General features: G+C 40.8%; 1 protein-coding gene across 4 annotated transcripts; it reads right to left on the bottom strand.

The window, feature by feature from the left end:
• Nucleotides 1-3,132: 3,132 nt before the first annotated feature.
• On the bottom strand, nt 3,133-21,049 carry NFE2L3 (NFE2 like bZIP transcription factor 3). 4 transcript variants are annotated; one of them, XM_053969269.1, is made up of 5 exons: nt 20,960-21,049; nt 20,655-20,714; nt 8,062-8,160; nt 7,132-7,233; nt 3,133-4,747 (listed from the first exon to the last, which is right to left on the bottom strand). In XM_053969269.1, exons 1-5 carry the CDS (start codon nt 21,032-21,034, stop codon nt 3,551-3,553), a joined length of 1,533 nt encoding a protein of 510 aa, XP_053825244.1. In that variant the 5' UTR covers nt 21,035-21,049; the 3' UTR covers nt 3,133-3,550. The 4 variants fall into 4 exon arrangements, with proteins under 4 accessions (XP_053825244.1, XP_053825311.1, XP_053825385.1 ...); XM_053969336.1 differs by having other exon boundaries at nt 7,150-7,233; XM_053969410.1 differs by lacking the exon at nt 7,132-7,233.
• Nucleotides 21,050-21,776: the final 727 nt, after the last annotated feature.

Here is a 21,776-nt window from a genome sequence, read left to right as displayed (position 1 = left end):
GCTGCACTTCAGTGCAGTACTGTAGTGGTCATTCAGAGTGTGTGTAGTGTTTCAGCAGAATGCTGTGTCTGTTCTGGGAACACCTGTTGGGAGGATGTCTCTACAGGCAACAATCATGCAATGGGTGTTGCAGTTTGATGGAGTACTCTGCTTGCATTTACTGCTGGTGGATGTTTCCCCAGAGCAGGTGTGAATCTTGGAGCAGCCAGCAGGTAATGCTTCATAATACATGTTGCTGCCATCAATAATGGGAATACAGTCCACATAGTGTTTTTACTTAACCTCTTGCAGATAAGCTCTTACTGACATAACAAAAATGCAGTTTACCGCTGAAGTGTTACAGACTACTTAAAAGCTTTGCCATGGGAACAGTATTCTAATGATCACTCCCACTTCGGTGTTTCTGATTTTTGTTGCTTTTGTCAACAGCTATGGTTACAATCATCAACATAGTGATTTCCTAGTTATATTTAAAAAGTGTTTTCAGTCTAACTTCAGAGACCTGTGTTTCAACAGAGCAGTAGTAGTAAGGTAGGATACAGCTTAATGGCTTGGTCACATCTGGCTCCAGAGTAGGTTTGATAACATATTGTATCTTTTCACTCAGTAAAGCTCCTGGTTTGTACACTTGGGATTTTGATTTTGTGAAAATTTTGATCCGTCAATAAAGACAAGACAGGCTTCAGTCAGGTGTTACCCACATTGTACCACCCTTTCAGTAATAACTTTCTTTGGTCAGTCCTGTTTACCCGAAAAGCTTAATTCTATAGTGTCTCTATTTGTAGTAAATATGGTCTAAGGCCAGTACATAAAGTGTATTAAAAGCTTAAGCTCTCTAGCCTAACCATGCATCTTTTGAGGATATGGAACTATAAAGCATAGCCAAGACCAGGCTGTATTTGGGAATTTTTATTTGGTGTGGATTTTGTGTGTGTGTGTTATGTCTGTTTGGAATGTTTCATTAAACACAGGCTAGTTGCAGAAAGGGAAGACACTTAAAATGAGTGTCTACTCCAGTTAAAACCAGGACATTGGTCTGAATTCTACCTATGGTTTTGTCCTGTGTGCAGACAGCTGATGGTTTAAAAAATACACATCCACATAAGGTTCATTGTATCACCAGTACTGTTGCAGTCCACCCAAAATCAGTATTTCGGCTCAGTAGTAGAGTTGCTTGTTTGGTTCTGAAGAACTGAGGTTCATACATAAACAGAAATACAGTTACTGGGCAATAATGACAGTTCAATTAGCTGAGGGCAGTTCATAATCCTTTACATTCTGCAAATTTAGAGGGAATGGAATGGGCTTGGGGCTAATGTCTTAAATGGATCAGTTGGAATAAGCTGCTTTCCATTAGTATTGTGTTCTGAAAGGGTTACAGTATGCCTTACTTTTTGTATGTACCAAAATTTAACTGTGTAGCTATTTCCCAGTTGGGTATATGCAGGACTACATTAGCAGCTGGCCTTAAAAAATCCAGAGAGCCCACCTGCCACTGCTACTGCAGGAGTGGGCAGCAGAAAGTTTAGGCTTTTTTTTTTTAACCTCCCCATGTGAGGCCCTAAAGCAGAAATACTTGGCTTTCTGGATTTCTCACTTGTGAGCCTAATGTAGTAGCTATCAGAATTTATGCACGTGGGCAGTGAAGTAGGTTTAAAGACCTTGTCCTGCAAAGGGTAAGTGCATGAATTTTAAAATGTTTATTATGTAATTTAATTGATTATGATCATTCTGACTTAAATATGTACTTCTTTTTTCCCCTACAACTAGAAAAAAAGTTGACAATTCGTCATATGTATCTGATACCCCTTGCATGTTTTGGCTGGAATTTGTGATCTAGCCAGTAAACAGGAAGAAATTGCATAGCCTCAGGAATGAGACTTTCTGCTATGACTTTACACTTACCAACTTGAGACTGTGGTGAAACCAATAAAGAATGCACATACACATTTATTTAAAGAAATCTTTTAACAGAAAATGCTGAGAAAATTGTTCAAGCAGGCTGATTTCATTATTGATAATTCAGTGCACTTGGCACTATCTTAGGGCTCCCTTTTCAGAAAATGTCACTTGATAGTATCAGTTTTGTCACAGATAAGTGCAAGCAGCCAATGTGACTTCCATGCTAGTGGCAGTTTGCTTCTTCAGCAGGTATAATTTGGCATTTAAGCTTGAATGTGTAGTTCTTACGTGATTGGTACAAGTGATTTTTAACATACCTGAATGTAAGTTTGCTCCATTGTCATCATGCCATGACCAATGAGAACTTTTTAAATACCAGTTTTATGTGTTTTAATTATAAAATTTAAAAAAAAGTGTTGTTATCTAGAAATTAATATTAGTAGCTATTTTCATAATAATATACCTCAACATTCCTTCCTTATCATTCATTACAGGCCTTTTAGGCCATCTCTTTTGCAGACCTTTTTCAGGCTGTAAAACAGTAAAGGATAGGATGTTTTAAGTATGTAAGTGAATAAAACTTCTTTCTAATAGCACAAATAAATGTCAAACCAAAAAACTCTTTATTTGGAGCACTATCAGAATGTAACCTTGTAATTACAAGTATAGATAAATAGTAATTCGGTTCAATTTAATTAAAGACTAAGTAAAATGTATATTTTAAAAAATTAAATCTGGAACATTTAAGACACTTAAAAAATACCAGTTAAAAAAGCCACAGAGAAAAGCTCAAGTACTTCTTGAGGAAGGTGTCAAAATAGGAGGAAAAGAGAACGTGTGCAAATAAATATCACAGTCACTAGGAAACAGAACAACTCCTTCACCATTGGTCATTTTTGCAGAAAAAAGCTGAGAATGATTTAGTTGCAGAGGATGAAGGTAAGAAAATACTCAATCAGACACTATTTTTCAGCATGTTTGCAGATTAATTGTATGAGTTGTAAAATTAAGTGGCAGATTATCTTTGCTTGGAGTTACGATGCTGAAAGTACTGAGGAAAAATGCAGTAGCCTCTTGGGCTGCTCTCCTCAAAGGAAAAGCAGAGCCATTCTGAATAAATGCAAAGCGTGCAGTTACCTCTTGAGCCTATGTAAATCCACAGTGAATTTAAGCTGAAGATGCACTAGAACTGTAATTTTTCTTTCAGTGCTAGAGAATAAAATAAGGTCATTTTCTGTATAAACAGTCAAGTATTCAAGACTAAAACATTTTCTTGCATGTGTAACATTGATCCAAAGTTGACTTTTATCCCTCACTGATGTTCTCCCCTCTGCCCCCATTACCAGTAACAAAATTCCTAATTTTAACAGAGGTCTACAAAGCTACACTACAGTGATGGTCTAGCTCCTTTAATTCTAACTAAAACGAAATGGATTTCCTCATCCGGAAGCCTCAGCTCGTGGACCTTCTAACAGATCACAGCTGGGTCTGCCAGACCCTTGAACATAGAGTGTTTCTCCTCAAGTGTAGTTGTTTCTGTTTGAACTGCTGTAATCACTGACCTTTAGTCTTCACACAAGTACTCTTAGCATCCTTTCAGGCAAAATAAAGGTGATTGAGGTGATCTCCAGTCATCTTACTTTTGTTTCTACTCTTTTCTGTTATCTTGGTTCTGTTCAGATTTGGCCAAGTGCTTGGGTATTATGCAAACACTACCATTGCTACTGCAATGAATGACATACTGGCGTGGGTTGACAGGTCTACCCTGGTCATCCCTCAGTCTACTGAAAATGTCATGATACAAGTTGTTTAATTTTTGCTTTATCTGGTTGATTGACTTGCTACACTGGAAGTGCTCCTTTTTAAGGCTCTCCTTTTGTGTTTGGAGATTGCACACATCTTCTTCCAAGTTAAGAATTGCATTCAGTTTGCGTTTGCGACATTTTTGGGCTGCTACCTTGTTTTTTCCTCTTCGTCTGATGTCACGTAGAAGTGATACTTGAGTTTCTGACAGCTGGTTCTGCGCTAGCATGGTGTTGAAAGAGTCAACGGACATGCTCACAATTTCCTCGACTGAAAATGGTATTCTCAGAGCCTTTGCACGACATTCATCTCTGCTCCGGTTTGTAGCAGTAGAATTATGGCACCTATCCTTTACTTTGTTTGATTTCTTCATCCACATCTGTTGATGATGCTCTAGAGCAGATGCTGCTTGACTTGGCAGCTGATTGTAAGTGTGATTATGAAGAAACTGCTGAAGTGTGGCTTCTGTAGAACGCTCTGCAACACCTGGATATTCCACAAGGCTGTGCTTAATGTTTTCTTGGCAGTGGCCACCAACAGCTCCTAAGCCGTGCGAAGGAGGTTTAACACTGCTGCTGTACCCAACAGAATCTTCATAGCAGACTGAGTAAGAGGTGGTGCTGTGATTTGAATTCAAAGACAGTCCCGAATCTGAGCCAGGCTCTTCAAAGATCTGAGAAACTTCTACAGGACTAAAGCCTTCCTCCAAAGCCAAAGACATGAGCTTAATTTCATCAAAATTATCATCATGGGCTGTTAGATTTCTAAGGTCAGCAACTGAAAACAGCCCTGTCAAATTTGACCCATGAAACAGTGATTCTGAATTTGTGTTATCAGAGCTTAATTGAGGGAAAAACTCTTGCCTTTGTAAGAGTCTTGGTTTTGAATTTAATTGAGTGGGGTAGTCTGTTCTTAGTAGCATGGCATCAGGAGGACTGAAACTGTTCTGAAATGTCTGGGTCAAATTTATATTGTGGTGTGAAGATGATGGGTCTTGGCCTCTACTAGAAGTAGCAACTTGTGTATCTTCCAGTAAGTTCACCTAAAAGATGAAGGGGGGGAGGGGGGGAAATGAGATCTTTCATAAAATGAATGCTTCTATATCGCTCCCCTACACAGTCACAATCAATTTGCTTTTTAACATTCCACTCCTTGATTCTATTAAAGCCAATTTTTTTTTTTTTAATGTTAAACTCCTCTTCTAGCTATTTGGAATGCTGTTTCCCATCTGTATAACGCATAATCTATATTGGCATATGGCAAAGGAAGCAGGAAGAGTGCAGAAGTGACTGAAGGAATGGGAGGACAACTTGCAAAGGACAGTGTGGGACTGATGAGGGTTGAGAGGTAAAAATGGGACTATTGTCAAGTGTACAAACTATGGCCTATGTGTTCTGTCTGATCTGATCTAAGAAAAAAGTCCTGCTAGGAGAAGTGGTCATGACCCTTCCCTGGTAGTGGTATTGATGATTAAAGGGTGAGCTAGTTCAAGGTGCTAAACTGTTAGAAAACAAACTTTTTAAAGAAGATAAATAGCTCATCTGCAGAAGTTAACCAGTAAGGACAGCGGTGAAGAAAAGAGGAGTGGAAGCCAGGAACATTAAGACTGTGCTGTTGCAGTCTCACTACTTATTTCACAGTTTATGAAGTTTTCAGGGCTGTGAGGTGCCACATTTGGTTTAGTTCCATTTAACTGAAGTTTATTGCATCCAAAACTCTGCTGAATTGTTATACTGATCAGTTTGGAGGTAACATCCCCCCCACCAAGTCACACCTTTTGTGGATGTCTTGACTTTAAATTGCTACTCAGGGGTTTTTTTACAAAACCAAAGCTGATATATGATGCCTCGGCCCTGATGTTCAAACAATTAACTGGACTGGTAATGCTGTAGCACTAAGGCCCACCTTTTGTGGACCTGAGTTATAGTTGCTGGGCCTTAGAAGCACAAAGCCAGTGTCCAAGGTTATGTCGGGTGCTTGCTGTCAGGCAGAGTAGTCATGAAATAGATCAATACAAAGTACTTCAGAATGTACCTACATCAAGTAGGAAGCGTATAGGATTCCTCTATAGCTGAGTGTCCTTACTGTTTTTCAGGAAAGAACTTTGTGATTGCCATTGAGTGAACATGTAAAAAACACTTTTCACAGGGAAGGAATGATGTACTGTAAGGACCAGAACATCTTAAGTTCTCTATTACGCTTATTGGGAGCTCAGGTAACAGAAGAAGGTCTTGCCTTACTTCTCCTAGGGAGTTACCTTGTACTAGACCACCTGCAGTCTGTGAGACAGAGATGCTATTTTCAACTAATCCCATGAAAAGAATGATTCTTAGTAAGTCATCTATCAAAAAATCCCACTCACTGTAAAGACTTGATAATTGGCAGAAACAATCAATCCATATTCAAGAGATAGATTGTCACAAGATGGCACTGCATTAATGATGTTAAATAAAATATGCAATATGTTACTGTGTATTGTAATAGCTGTATGAAGTCTACAGCCAAATTCCTTTCAAATTTTGAGAACAGAGAAAGCTAAACTGATGAACTTAGACATCTTGTTAGTGTGTAATCCATTTCCAGATCTGAACAGAAGAGGAGGCTAATTTATGGGCTAGAAGGTACTATCCAAGCTAGAAATTCCCAAAACCAATAAGCATGAAGTTATATTGAAAACACTTATGACCCCGGAAGAGGATCCTATGATGGGAAGTGTATATAAGATACCCTTGAAGTATTGCCAAAAAGGAATGTAGGGAGTAGCTTCATGGTCAATAGTTGCAGCTATGAGCTGTGGGAGAAGAGGGAGACTTCAATTAAAATAACAACTGGTTTTTGTGAAGACGGACACACAGAAAGTAAAATATAGTATCAGAGGGCCACAAGATTTAAAAAAAACCACAAAACCCCCAAAACACTAAATGGGTTTACTGTTAATGCTGATTGACCTGATTTGCAGTGAAGATGATCTGTTCTTGAGAGCAGCAACCCTGTAAGTGCTTGACCCAATATTTATGACAAATGTAATCTTTCACCACAAATGCCCAATAAATAAATGTGTAATAAATCAGTGTTGCTCTAGAGAAACACACCAAGAGCTGCTGCATAAATACAAACTGGTATTAGGTTTCAGAAAGGCAACTATTAGTTGAACTAACTCAGTTGTCCAGTGGCTCCATCCAACTTTGAACACCAGATCACAGTGAAGACACAGCTCTTACACCAGACAAGCTGCTGGGGACATTTTTTCAAGTAAAGCCAATGAGAGCTTTTGTAAAAGGTGGATAGTAGCATCTTTAGCAGTTTCAGGAAAGTTTTACTACATTGATTTGCCAGTAAATTCCCAGAGTAGGTAGGGTAGGCTGTGGTGGTTTTATTTGATAAAACACAGTAATTGCTGACTATATTCCAATCTATTGGCAATACCTGTATTTTCTCGTTTACCTCTAGCATGTTTTCCACCTGCGATGACAGAAGCTGTAAATAGCCCTCTAAGGAGAGAAGGGAATCTACATGGTTGCTGTTGCTCTGTGACAAAAAGAGAAACATGGTGTAAAGCACAGTTATTTTACCTAAAGGAGGTAAAAATCAAAGTCTGAGAGGAAATAGAGCGCAGTGCAATACTGCTGCTGACTCCACCATCAGGTCTTCATCCTGATGGGAGATGACATGTTGCTAGAATGAGCAGAACAGCTCCATGGCCTGAGCATCCCTACACTGCCCACAACAGCAGAAATGGGCTTTCCTCTGAAGCTGTACCTCCCCACCAGTGTGGGGAGCTCTCAGGGGAGTGGCAAACAGAGAGGCTGGCAAGACACCTGGATCAGATGTTCTCAGCTCTCACAAGGTCTCAAGAAAATTGAATGCCCTTTTCATTGTAGCTCTTAGAGAGAATAGAAGAGTTGAGTGTCCCAAATGTAATTCTACATCTGAGCATCAAGCTTTATATAAATGGTGAGAGCAGTATAATTTAGCATCCATGTCTCTAGTGTTTGTAGGCAAAAACATCCTTCCCCAGAAGCACAACACCTTCACAACAGAGAAAATAAACCCAGATTAAAAAATAATTAGTTGCAAGTGTTTTCTGTAAACCTCTGAATATTTCAACTACTCAAAAAATAGTGGGGGATTGAAGGAAGGAGTCAATTTTCAAAAAGGTGTACAAGTGCATCATTCACAAAGCATTGTCTGAAGTGACAATTTCTTTCTTGCCCTGGCAAGGAACACTTCAAATAAAAAGAGGAAATAAATTATTCCTTTCAAAACCTTTCACTACTATTTATCTTAGTGATAAGTTCTGTATCCTCCCTCACTTCATCTTCAGTTTTCCCTTCTTCCCTTTTTTTCATCACTTACTTGATTTATGACTTTCTCTTCTTGCAGTTCCAGTTGATCCTGTCCTGGAGGTGGACAGCAGTCATCCAAAGCTCCCTGACATACTTTCAGGTCAACATCCTGAAGACACAAATAAAATGGTTCTATTACACAGCATGCTCTCAAAATTAATCTTTAAAAGGCACTTTTTTTCTCCAGTGATAGCATTCCAAATAAAATATGCACTGAACAGGTCATGTGGATGAACTGAGAACTGTGTAGACTTTGGGGGCAGAATAAGACCAGTGTCAGTTCAGGGGGGCAGCCACCACCTCTTGTTTTGGTGCCCAGGCACTGAACCCATCTGCAGTAGAAATGGGCACTGGAAACAAATTCTTCTAAACCAGACAAAGAACCACGATGTGATTTCATGAAAAGTTTGGACTATCAGTGTCTTTTGGAGGTCATTTCACAACAACATATCCAAGCCAGATAGATACTCAATGATGTAATCTTAAAGCCTGCAATTATACATGGCCAGTTAGCAAAATCCCTTGCTTACCCATACTGTAACAGCAACTCTGTTTCCCATCACTTCCATGTAGACATTACCCATTTTCATTTATCCAAGTGATGGAGATTTTTAATCTCCTGTGATGAGATTGTTAAAATATAGGGGCCTCAGAAACAATTTTCAAGTTTTATTTTATCTATATTTGTATCATCAGACTTCTTCATTGTTTATTATAGGGCTGGAATATTGCTAGAGTAACAAGGAATCAGTGCTAATTCCTATTTTTCAAGTGTGTATTTAGATTTAAAAATATTTTCATATTTCAGCTTTTGCAGGGCAAGTCTGTGTTATTAAAATGTGAAACTCAGTGGAATAGCAGCCAGGAAGCCAAGTGGCCACACTGCATTGGTTCCAGGTATTCCCAGCAAAATGCTATGGTAGGAGCAGAAAAGACAAGTTTTCAACAGCAGCAAACATAATGAGATAGTGTTCAGTTCTAAAAATCTCAGCAAACAATTTACTTTACAGGTTTGTTATGAAAGCATGAACTACATAAAACCTGCAATTGTAATAGTCATCAAAAACATATAAGAGTTTTAAAATTGTTCCTTCATACAAAACACATTAAAAAGTAAATATAGAAAGTTTAAAAACAGGACTCTGGAGAAAAATTAAATATAACCTTAAATTAACATTATTTTCAATTTTGTACATTCTATTTAAATATTTAAAAATATGAAACTTGATTTTCTTTTAAATTAATTTTGTTTGTTGGCTTTCAATTTTTCTGTACTTTCTTTTCAAGACTAGCAGAGAACTTTAGCTTTATAAACAGTCATTTGTAAAAACAAATAGATCTACAGGGCACTCATCTGTCATTCTGATGTAAGAGTGAAGAGTTTCCTCCAGTGATGCCTAACACAGTTTCTACTCATTAGAAATTATATTCCAATACATTATGTCTTCTTTGTCAGCTGCATCTGGAAGTGACCAGATGATTTTTTATTGCCAGATATGAGAAAACAAACTTACTTGCCTAAAACCAGACATACACACGTGCAAAACAACAATAACAACAAAACAAACCTCCTAACCAACAGTTTTCTCTATGTAGTTAAACAGGAGAGGGTATGTACTACACAGACACTGAGAATATGGTAAGTAGCTACTTGCAAACACTTGAATGAGTCCAATGGAGCAGATCACAGGCATGAAGTTAGTCCCATAATTACATGCTTGCAAGATCAGGGCTAGGCTTTAATTCTACAGAGAACCAACCAAACACTTGTCAAATTAATGTGACCTGTTAATATTCTAATTAATAAAATTCATGATCATCAAAAGTGATTAAGAAGTCAAGGACAACTGCTATTAAAGATCTTAAGCAGCTCCTCTGGAGCCAAGTGGCCTGGAAAGCTGCTGCTGTGGCAGAGCCTTCAGCTCCTGGATAACACAGCAAATTCATTACTCTACTGGCTGCAGAAGAGGCAAATGCAGGAAATAGTTAGAAATGTGGTATCTATAATGTGATGCCTCTAAAAACCAACTGCAAGCACTGGGTTTGTATAAAGAAGGTATATGAGTCACAAACTTGATTGCTCCTTTTAAAATTTCCAGGGATATAAACCTATTCCTCTGCCAGGGAAAAGAAAAACTTGGGGTAGCTTTGGGAAGAGCCCATGATGTGTCCTACAGATCGTTCAAAATCCTCACAGTTCAACTTTCTTATGGTAGAAATCTAACTGCAGATGATGCTGGTCTGCTAAAGTCTACAATGGAGATGGTCCTTTCCCAAACCACTGTGAGGACAACTAAATTTCTGATGTACCTGATGGGACATCTCCTTTCTGAAGGGAAACTAAATGCTCTTGAAGCTCACAGAAATTTGTGAAAACTGTCTTGTATTAATTTCCTCGAGATGTCAAAGATAACTGAATTTTCAGGTCTTTTCTTATCAGTATATTAAACTGCTGGCTGCCAAGGAAATGGAGAATATTTCCGACTACAAATTTTGGAATTTATCTAGAGTCTACATTCATTTTTAGGTATCATTTAGGGAAAAATATATCTATTTTCTCTACTCAGCCATAGATGGTGTCATGGTACCCCTAGTTTCCAGTCTGAGAGCCACCAGCTGCACTACAGGATCACAAACCATTTGCCTAAAAGACTCTTGGCCTTAAGCACAGAAGGGAGGTCAGAATCTCCCTCTGATCTTTGCAGAGAACTCCTGCTGATGTGAATGGAACAGAGGTGCTGGTAGGGAAGGGAGGGATGCAGGGTCTCACACTTGCAGTCATGCCCATTCCCTGTAGCTTACCAAAGGGAACGTGTCATCTCTTCTGAGTGAGCTTCATAATGCTGCACTGTGTGGCTCTGAAGAGGAGTCTTACTAACACCATTTCTTCCTCTAGGAGATGATATAAAAATATACTCATAGCTGTTCACAGCAATTATTACTACAATAGGTTTTCCATCCTTTGAAAAAACTGCTTTCACCACTACCAGGGCACTTGCTGAAGGATCCTGGCCCTATAGCCAGGTTTTCACAACAGTCATGGTATAGATACAGCACACATAAAATATTTCACATCACAAATTTTCACCTATGGGATCATTTCAGCAAAACCCTCTATACAGCAATCAACCAGAACCTTTTTGCCTTCATTTCTCTGTTTTGGCTTTTCACAAAAATCCCCTGGATTATGCTGATAAAGGTTTTTGCTCTTTATTACACTTTGCACCACCTTGCTAGTCTTCCTCAGCGATGAAGAATGACTGAACAGCACAGCTCAACAACAGAACGCTTCCTTCCATGCCTGCTGTATCACTTGGGACTGACTGCTGGACTACTGCTATGGGGAGAATAGGAGGGGTGTCTCCCCAAGAAACAGCCACACTATGTTTTTGAGTAAGGTATTTCATTAAAGACACCTTAATTCTACAGACTGGATGTACATCTAATGACAAAAGCTTTATTACAGAGTCTGGATATTAATCTAATGACAAGAAGGATTAGGTGTAGATACCATTTACTCAGCACTGTGCTGCCACATTCAGTGTTTCTGTCCTCCCCATCCTTATTTTGCAACAAGGGTAACAGAAGAAACAGTAATTGAGTTACAGTAATACCATTGAGCCCAAGAAATCGGGACAGCATGTAGCTGTCTCTGTATAGAGAGAAAGACTTAATTATTGCTGATTGTAGAAGACTTAATAATACCACCCATCTACTGCAGGAGCCTTTCCATTTCTACCGCTGGAGGGTGTGGAAGTTCATGCCTCCAATAGCAAGCTGTTTCCAAATGGCAAACTAGAACCTTGCCTGAGGGCAACCTTTGATTTGCATTTGGAAGGACTTCTGTGCAAGCACAAAGCCAGAGAGCTACACTAAAATTCTCATAATAAAATAATCATTAAAAAAAAATAAAATCCCAAGTATCTGAAATTTTCATCTTGTTCTGCCACCTAATATTTTCAGTTTCATTAAAGAACACAGTCTGAGACTGAATATTATTTACCAAATTATCTACCAGCCTTGTATGTGGGGGGCTGGGCTCTAACCCTGCACCTGCCTGTTCCCTAAGGTACAGCTTACCACAGGTCAGCTATAGGCTTCAGTTTGTCAGTCTTTGCAATATGAAAAACAGTAGTTTATGCCAAATCTGCTACTTAAGGAGGGCCAAGAATCAATGTGGAAGTGAGAAAAAGTATGGTTTTGTGGGTGGCCTGGCCTACACTTAACTGGAAGCATATTGCCTGCTCCAGCAGGCTTCCAGAGGTTCTTACTCTATGTTAAAAACAGAGCCTTTAGTTTCCAATTAAGTAAATCAAAGAATTGATCTCAGCATGAACTGGGTGTACTGTACATCAAACTATCCTTCACATATCTCCTCCTCTTGCTTCCTAGACCCATGTCTTATCTGCTGTCCTTAAAAGAATGTACAGGGAGCAGAACCTGTAATGGCACCAAAATAAAAAAAGGTCTACTGTGGTGTATTGGATGGGTAAGAAGATGCCTCTATAGGAGCAGCACAAAGCATAATCAATCTGTTTTCAGCTATTGATCTGTGTGCAGTTGGCACACAGGACTAGAACCACACAACCCAGGGCTAAAAGTGCACAGAAATACTTGAACTAGCTCTGGAGTAACAGAAAGGTCTTGCTGGAAGAGAGCAGAGCAGACAGGGTGGCTTGCCTGGGTGCACAGACAGCACTGAGAGGCAGGGAGTACCTGCCCCTGCAAAGTTGGTTCACTGCAGTCAGACTCAGAGTTATCACTACAGACATCTCAGTGCTAGAGCAAAGGTGTGCACCCACAATTATTTGCAAAAAACTTTTTTTTTTTTCTGGTGCTGTTTACTCATGTATCCTGTTCAAGTGCTATCTTCCAATTACTCTACATTACGCTCTCTTTATTTTAGTTAAGTTTTAAACTGCTCCATTGATGTCATTAACCTTTGAGATGGTTTTCTACAAACTTTTGTCCCTTCTCCATTACTAAGTGCATTTCTCTGTAGAATTAGCCCTCTCATTATTAGCTAAAAAGATGTGGCACAGGCCTGGCGCTCCTTGCCACGTTTTGAATAATTAAGTAGCATTTCCAGAATAGAATCATAGAATGGTTTGTGTTGGAACTTTGTTGTGTTATCCTTTAAGTTTGCACAATACCAGCAGAAGTTAAGCAAAACAGCTCCTAGTAACATAACCAGTAGTTCCACTTTACTACTTGGCAGGATTAAATACAATTAATAATTAAATATAATTATGTGTATCTGATATAATTCAGCTCTAATTTTAGTGATCTTGCTCTTTGCCTGTGTACTTTAAATATGTGATAATAATCTTACAAACTGGTATCTACTTAATAGATAAGAAAAATATTTCTTGCTTTTTCTCTATATTCATAATAAGCCCTAAAATATCCTGAAAACACCAGAACAGAAGAGTACTTTATTTTTTGAAATGCAGCCAGGGTTTCGGATGTATGGAGGGTGGAATGGTGGATGGACACACCAAATATCAAGGTAACTTCCATATTATATATGACTAGACTTAAACATTACAACAAACCATGCTAGGTAGGCAATGCAAATGAGTAAATCAAATGGTTCATAGATGTGACTCCAAATGCGGCACCTGTCAAACATTTATGTAGTATCTACTCTAAATCCTAATAATGCCATCTGGGCTGCAACCAAACACTCCCTGTGTGAACCCTCCTGTGTGCTGCAGTGAGATGATAGCAACTCTCCAACCACATGCATTTCAGGGCTTTAGATAGCATGGGCCAGCTGTGTCAGCTATTACAAAACACACACACTGTGTGCACTCTGTTCCAACACAAAATTAACACCAACCTACTCCCCAGATGAAGGCAGAGACAGGTACACGTTGAAGACACAGAGACTAATAATGTTGTCATTAACTTCAATTAAAACATCAGTTTTCATGATGAAAATAGCTCAATAACCCCTTCAAAATGAGCTTTTAAAACCACTTCTAACAAATACACCAAACAGGTGCACACTCCAGCCATTTGGTCCCGTGCAGATGTTTTTCACCAGAAACCGATTTCATTGTAATGACAGACAACATAAAGAATAGAAATTTTCGGTTTCCCTCAAAGTTGCTAAATACAGCTTAAAGACTAACTAGCAAAATAGATAAAAGAATGCAAAAGTAGACACACAGGATGCTAAATACAGCTGGAACCAGTGGATAAGCAGATAATGAGGAATATATTGGCTTTTGTGGCAAAGCCACATAGTAAGAAGCAGCAGCACATGCCCTAAGGCAAGTTCAAGGCAAGGTCATCTGTCACACTGGGGGCACTCACTGAGTATGACCACCAGAAACTCCTTCAGACAACCCTCTAGGACCATAAAAGGTCCAGTAAGAGGCACATGCATGCAAATTAGTTCTAGGAAAAGGGATGTTTATATATTAGCTAGTACACTGTAATGAATACGTATGGTCTTGGTGGTATCTTATTGGACAGTTTCACAATACATTTGCTTAGAGGAGATATTCTTTGGGTGTGTTCAGCGCACTGAGAATAAAGAATGCTTGCTTTCTAATACTTCAAATTGTGTTTGGAAGTTTGTTTTCTGTCCAATTTTGGTATCAGTAAAGTATGCAAAATCCCTGAAAGTAAATGTGATGAGTGTAATTAAGTTTATTCGGACACTCTTTCAGACGGAGCACAGTAAAAAAAAAACAAACCAAACCCAATGTGCACCCTCTCTCCTCCACGCCACCCCCCCCCCCCAAAAAAAAAAAAAACAAACAACCAAACCCAAAACCTCTTTCTATATCTCTGGTGCCCCAAGATGCTTTCTTTTGTGGTCAGTGAACTACTTGACATCAGGGTTCCGTAAGATACCTCCCTCCCTTCCTGTTCTACCTTTGCCACAGAGTGGGTTGTATACCCTGATTGGCATGATGCAGTCAGTACTGAATAAAGACAAAATTACCCAGGAACTCTTTTAGATAAAATCACCCTTTTAGATAAAACTTTGTCTGCAATTCAGTTCCAGATGTCTTCCTTTTGAGTCCTCTCAGGCAAACATACCTTCTCAGGCATCCAGCTCCCAGCTTTTCCAAGCTACCAGCCTCTCTGTAATACCAAATGCCTGCCAACTCACAGCTCTGAACAAGAAGCACTATTAAAAGTCACAGTCTGACACTTCAGCTCCTCTAGGATTTGAGTGTCTTCACCTTCCTGCTGACCCTCACATGTAATTCTTCTTCTACTTTCCACATTTACAACACTCTAATTCTTCCTTCTTTATGCCTGATATTCCCCTCATCTACTCTCACAGACACTTTTCATCCACCCCCTGCACTGGCAATACCTTGGCCACTCTCCAAAGAGCAGGAAAATGTTATTGTAAGTCAGCCCTACACCACAACTGCAACTTCCTTTAACACCCTCCCTGAACACTCCTTTGACTAGGCTTTTTCAAACCCTTGCAAGACTTAAGTTTGAGGTTCTTCTCTTATGCCACCTCTTTCTGAAACACCATTAAGTCCTTCCCCCACCTCCTTAAGGTGAGTTCTGGCTAACAGGTAAGGGCCATTCACAAGCAGGGACCCATCCCATTTATCTACTTCCAGATGTCTCTCCACAGTGATACTGCCATGCCCTACTGCTCAGTGAATCCAAAAGAAAAAAGGAAAAGGATAATTTGAAATATGTTTTCCAAGTTAAGCACACAGCTTCAGTGGGAAGCTCTCCAATGGATTACAGAAACAGCCTTTGGAGAAAAAACCTTCAGAGAAAAGCCTACCTGGTTCCTACTTAACTTTTACTTTACCAAAACTTTTACTTTACTTTGACACTCACCAAGGAAACAAAAATAAATCCATAACCCAAATTATTCTCACTCAATATAAATACTTCAAATGGTGTTCAAAGTCTGGGATGGATTCCCCCTTCTAGTGCTTTAATACCATAAAACTCTGCCTCTGATGGTGTTCAAAGAACTGTGCTTTTATGAGGTTTTACATAACCTCATTCTTAGTTTGACTCAAACTGCCCTTTCTAAAAAGTAACATAGAAACAATAGTACAAACAATACAAATTATCCACTGTGCATCTTCTTCCTTAAAATTTGTACTTCATAAACAACAGCAACATTATGCTGTTAATTATTAATTAGAGACGGTGTTGTTTAATCAAGTACAGGAATTCAGCTCTTGGGAAGGGCCTCAAAGATCTGTTGAAAGAATGCAATACATTCAGCTATAACAAACCTACTTGACTTGTGTGGGAGCAGAACCTTCCTTCTCTATCCCACCCTGAGCTGGAGCTTGTTTCACATGGAGTGCAATGACCTAGAACAGCAACTCCTGCTCTCATTCAGGTACTGCCTCTTCTAGTGGCATGGGCAGCATCGCTGCCTGGGGTTCACGTGATATGGAACGAACATTTTTACTGTAAGACTAACACAGAGAAAAAGTTGAAGAGCTACACAGTCCATTCTTGCTAATCCAAATATTCTCCCACATATATTCTGTAGAAGATAAATAAACCATTGAGTTTTTAAACTCCCTTTCTTCAAATGTCTACGTACATACATAAACACATACTTGCACACACAGGAATACTGATATACAAAAAAAGAAAAGAGAAAAGAAAATCACTGAATCAAGTAGTGCAGTTCTGAACCCTTGCAAGACCTTCAGCTAAGACACTGCTGTGTGACAACCTTCTTGAGACCTTCTCTGTTTGGCAGGGAATCCTATTACCATACACATAGGACTGATGCCGCATCTTGTAGCACTGAGGCATCCCGTTTCCCCACACAGTTTTTAAGATGCTTTGGAAAATGTGTCGCATTCATTTTTCACATGGACTTAGGGCTTAGTGTAGGAGCTTTCAGAAGTGTTGTTGAGGCAGTGTTACATTGAGAAGCCTAAGGAAAATACAGTTGGCAGAGTGGGGCATGGAATGTAACCCAAGTTATGTGCCTGTAGAATGGCTTCTCTTTTCCCCACCAGTATAAGACCTATACCTTGTGTCAGCTATGTGTCTTCCTCCTGTCTCCCCTTTTTTTTGGCTCTTTCTGAGCTTAAAACTTTAAAATGTACACAGCCACACAGTGCCTATAAATTTCAGTTTTAGTTTTCCTTAAAATAAGCAATTTCCTTGAGCAATCCAACAATACCTTACTTTCCTTCACATTGGGGAAAAATAAGCAGATATGCCCAACTTTACCTGTGTGAGTAATTCAATGTGGCCTACTCAATTTGATTTACTTGTGTGAGTAGGTTTGAGTAGAACAAAAAAAGTCAGGCACCCTGTTTACAATAGGGGATGCCAGCATGCAAACAGGTGCTGAATATTAAGGAGCAAGTGATGCTCCCATTATAAACCCTTTCTTAAAAGGAACCCAAGCACAACCAGGACCGTAATCTTTTTTTCCAGCAAACTGTGAGAAGAAAGACTAGGTACAGCACACTGTTGGAACTGGGGAAAAAAAAAAAAAAGTAGCATGAGAAATAATCACCCCAAAGAAAATACCTGGCTCACTCTTAGGCTTTTTATCTGTTTCCTTAGCAAACATGCCCGCTGGAGCCCGAACTCTTGGAGAGCTAGGGCCTGAATCACCACCTTTCATTACTACAGAAATGAATCCATTCCCTTGCATAAACCGATGAATGTTTTTCCAGTTATCCAAAGCAAATGTTTATTGCTTTTTAATTTCTTTTCCTCTAAACTCATGGTTCTCAGGGAGCTTAGTCTCAATCTTAAACATCCCTGAGAACGAAACCTACAAGCTTTGATTCTGTAGCTGATCCAGATCAGAACAGTGCAGAGGCATTAAACTAACACCCTAAGCCATAGGGCACATCTACCAACACCTGCTCTGACCTGCTGTAGGGCATGCAGGACAGGGCAGAATGGACAGTGCAGAACTTGGAACAAAAAACCCTTTTTAAAATGCAGTCTCTGTAGCAGTACAAACACTTTTATCCCTGGTCCTGTTACACACATCCATCTAAGAAAATGAGTAGCAAGACACTGAGATAGTATGATTATTTTCTCCATTAAAGGGTGTGCTTCAGATGAAATATCTTTTACTATTTTTATTACTAAAGTGATAAAATATTGTGGGGTTTGCATTTCACCAGCAAGCCTGTGTTTGATTACAGAAACAAACAGAATGAAATAGTTTGCTGGGAATACAAAGGTTAGGGCTGATTTGAGACTGCTGGGCAGCAAGCTAAGTGTAGGAACCCACCTATTCACTTCTTGTCAAAACCAAAGTGCTCAGGCTGTTCTAACACTGCACCTCATCTTAGCACAGGACAGTTAAACCCCTGCAGTTTAGTATGCTTCAACAGCATGCTTTGGCCACTGAATTAATTTTCATCTGCACCTGTATTCAAGAGTAGTTTTAAGTACTAGATCTCAAAAGATGAGGACCAATAGCTTGCATTGCGTTGCCAGAAATGTTTTCAGCAGGGACTGGAGTCCAATGAATAAAATCAATCCAGGGATGGCTAAATCCAGCTGCAAACTTTTCATGATGCCACACAATATCAAGAGGAAAAAACCCAAATGCTTCCATCTCTTTACATAGACTTCTCATCCTGATCTAGTATGGATAAGAGAAATGCTAAATATAGCTCAAATCTATTTTTACAAAAGGCAAATGTAAGGTTATAAATCAGTTGACCCACTCTGGAATCTATTATAATATTACAATAACACTTTGCCTGCATAAGTAGACTGAGTCAAAGCTACCAAAGGTCACCTTAAAAAAAAAAAATCTACTTTTTGATCTGTGTTTCATGTTTTGGACCTGTCGTGTGCTTCAAAAGATGTGCAGTGGAAATGACATGGGGGTTTCTAGACAGATATCCCTTTACATTTTATTTCAAGGACTGGACAATGCCTTATCTTGCTCCAATCATTATTTCACTTAAATGCATTGTGGTAAAGAGAGAGGCCCAGAGCTACACTTAGCAAAGTAATGAATCATCTTCTCTCCACATAAAAAGAGTCATCTCTTACAGTCAGGGTGTTGAAACTAGTTTTGCAACTACTTTACAAAAATAACCAAGTTAACAAATGGGGAAATAGGAAAAAAGAAAAAATTAAAAGAAAATTTAAAAAGAAAAATAATATGTACCATGCATGACAAATTAAACAATTACCAGTTGATGCTGGTCTATTAATTCACAATAAGAACCAGCTATTCACAATTGTTCAAAATCAACTTGAAAAATGTTGGTAGTTCAACTTGGTATTTCAAAATGTACTGAACTTGAGTCACAAGCCCACCGTCTTGGCATTCCCGTACCTTTTGTATCCACGAAGTGCACCACAAAAATCCCAGATCACAAACTACGCAGGAAACAATGAAACTCTATTCCAAACAGCAATTTAACTGGGAAGAGCCAGCCTCGCAGCGGAGTGGCTCGGCTAATCTTGGAGCTACAGCTGTACACAACTCTTCAGCTCTGTGCAGGACGGGGGCCTGAGTGGGACGAGGCGACAGAAGCGCAGCACGGACTGCACGAGGTGCGAATAAACAGGGAAACTGGTGAGCGCTGCTGGCCGCTTATTGCTTCACGGCGAGTTTTGAAACTGCCGCGCCGATAACGGATGGCAGATGAAAGGAGCCCGGAGGTTTGCCCTAGCACAGTAAGACCCTCTACACTTAAGAAATGTTCCTGACAAGTGTAGTTAGCGCAATATGACGCACAGGTGCCCCGCGCCCAGGTGAGGGGTGCACCATATGAAACACTCTGGAGAAGCTGCGTTTCTGCAGATGCGTGACATTCTTGAGAAGCCTGTGTGCCCACACGACGAAAACAGAGGCGATGCCGGAGGAAATTCCAAGCAGAACTGTCCATCCTGGCCTCACAACCCTGCCCAGCAGGTGACAGCGGCGCTGGGCCCCGGCCTGTGCCCGGGCCAGGGCAGCTCTGCGGGGCTGAGCTCGCTCCGGCGCAGGAGGCTCCGCGGGTCGCTCCGTCAGCACGGGCTGCGCGGCAGCCCGGCCCCGCCGCTCGGCGCTTTGGCTCCCGCCGCCCGGGACACGGGCAGGGCACGGGCCAACCAGCACACCGCCGGAGGTGTGTCTCCCTCCTGGCTTTTTTAAATTTTCTTTGTGGGACGGTGCCTGGCTCCTAAAAGCGTCCTCCTTCGCGTCCCCAGCGCTCCCCCCCTCCCCCCCAGACCGCCCGCCTGCCCCGCTCGGCCGAGGCGGCTGCGGGACCGCCCGCCCGGAGCCGCCCGTGCCTCACTTACCTCCGCCATGGGGCAGCCGCCTCGGCCGCGGCCGCCGCCGCCGCCTCATCCTCCTCCCGCGGCGGGGCGGGGCAGGGCTCCACCCGGGCGGGGCGGGCGGAGCCGGGGGAGCGGGCCCGGCGGCTCCGGGGCGCGGTGTCCCGCTGTCCCATGGCTGCCCCATGGCTGCCCGGCGCAGGCTCTCGGGGGGTGCGTGTGCGCGGCGGGACGCGGAGCGCAGCCCCAGCTCCGCGGCTCCGCCGCCGCAAACCTGCCCCCCGCTCCTCCTGCTGCCGCCGCACCGGCCCTTCCCGCGGACGGGAGGCGGCGCCGGGGCGAGACGGGGACGGGGACACCGCGGGCCTGGGATCGCACCTGTGTGCTGGGAGTTCCTGCGTGCCGCGGGCAGGAGCAGCATGCGGTTGCTGAAGCAAGCTGGAAATAAAGGATACGAGTTAAAAGGGGCAGTAGCCGGAAGGAAATGAAAAAATAATATATAAAAAGCTAAGAGATCCTCCACAACCCTCGGTCAGTAGAATCTCCTAATAAAGTTTCAGGATTCAGATACAGGTTTTAACTACAATCAACCTGCTGCTTAAGTATCTTTTCAGTGCCTTTTCTTTCTCACCTACTGAACTGCATTTTCCTCAGCACATCTACTCAGCACTATAGGAACTTACTCTCGCACATGCTAGAGATAGATTTTCCAGTTGTGTTCTCTCTGTCCTCTTAAAAGGTCTCTTACCACGTCTCATCACTTCTACTTATCTGAGTGCTTCAGACTTGTTTTGGCATTTGCAAACCGTTAGGCTGTTCGGGCAGACCCTGACAGTGTCACTTCTCCAGTGATAACTCTGTGTGTAACGGGTGTAGTTGCTCAATTTTGCTGTTATCACAGATGACATTTCCCCTTTTTTTTGTGGGGTCCAGTGTGATACCACACAATGAGTGTATTACAGTATTTCTAACGTTTTATTGCAAAACTTGTTTATTGAATTCTAATGAAGTAACAATTTTCTTTAAAAAATCTAAATGTACTGCAATAGGATACAGTTTTCCATTGCCTTTTTTAATTTTTTTGGTCGGTTGGCTTGGGGTTTTTTGTTTTGTTTTTGGTTTTTTTTCCCTTTTCTTTTCTTTGTTTTGTTTTGTTTTTTTAATGCCTAACTGAGATGTCTGGCTTTTAAAGTGGAAGTAATGTTGATTTTGCTGTGGGAAAAATAAATATGTGTGCTAAGCTAAATATATTTACAATCACGATTCACTGCATAAAAGCCAAGACAACCACCACAAGTTCTTATATTCCACATTACACATTGGTGTTAAACCTTTTATTTGGGAGGGGGGGGGCGGTGTTCAGCATGATCAAAATCTCCTCTCATAATTTTTATGTTTGTAGATCAAGTCTTCTGATGATAAGAAAATATATGACAACTGAAGAATTTCAATTTGCCTGTAGAATTTCTTGCGAGAGACAGAGAAGGAACTTGGCACATC

Source organism: Vidua macroura, chromosome 1 (genome assembly GCF_024509145.1).
Source record: "Vidua macroura isolate BioBank_ID:100142 chromosome 1, ASM2450914v1, whole genome shotgun sequence".
NCBI classification, from domain to species: domain Eukaryota; kingdom Metazoa; phylum Chordata; class Aves; order Passeriformes; family Viduidae; genus Vidua; species Vidua macroura.
This window is presented reverse-complemented; position numbering and strand designations above follow the sequence as displayed.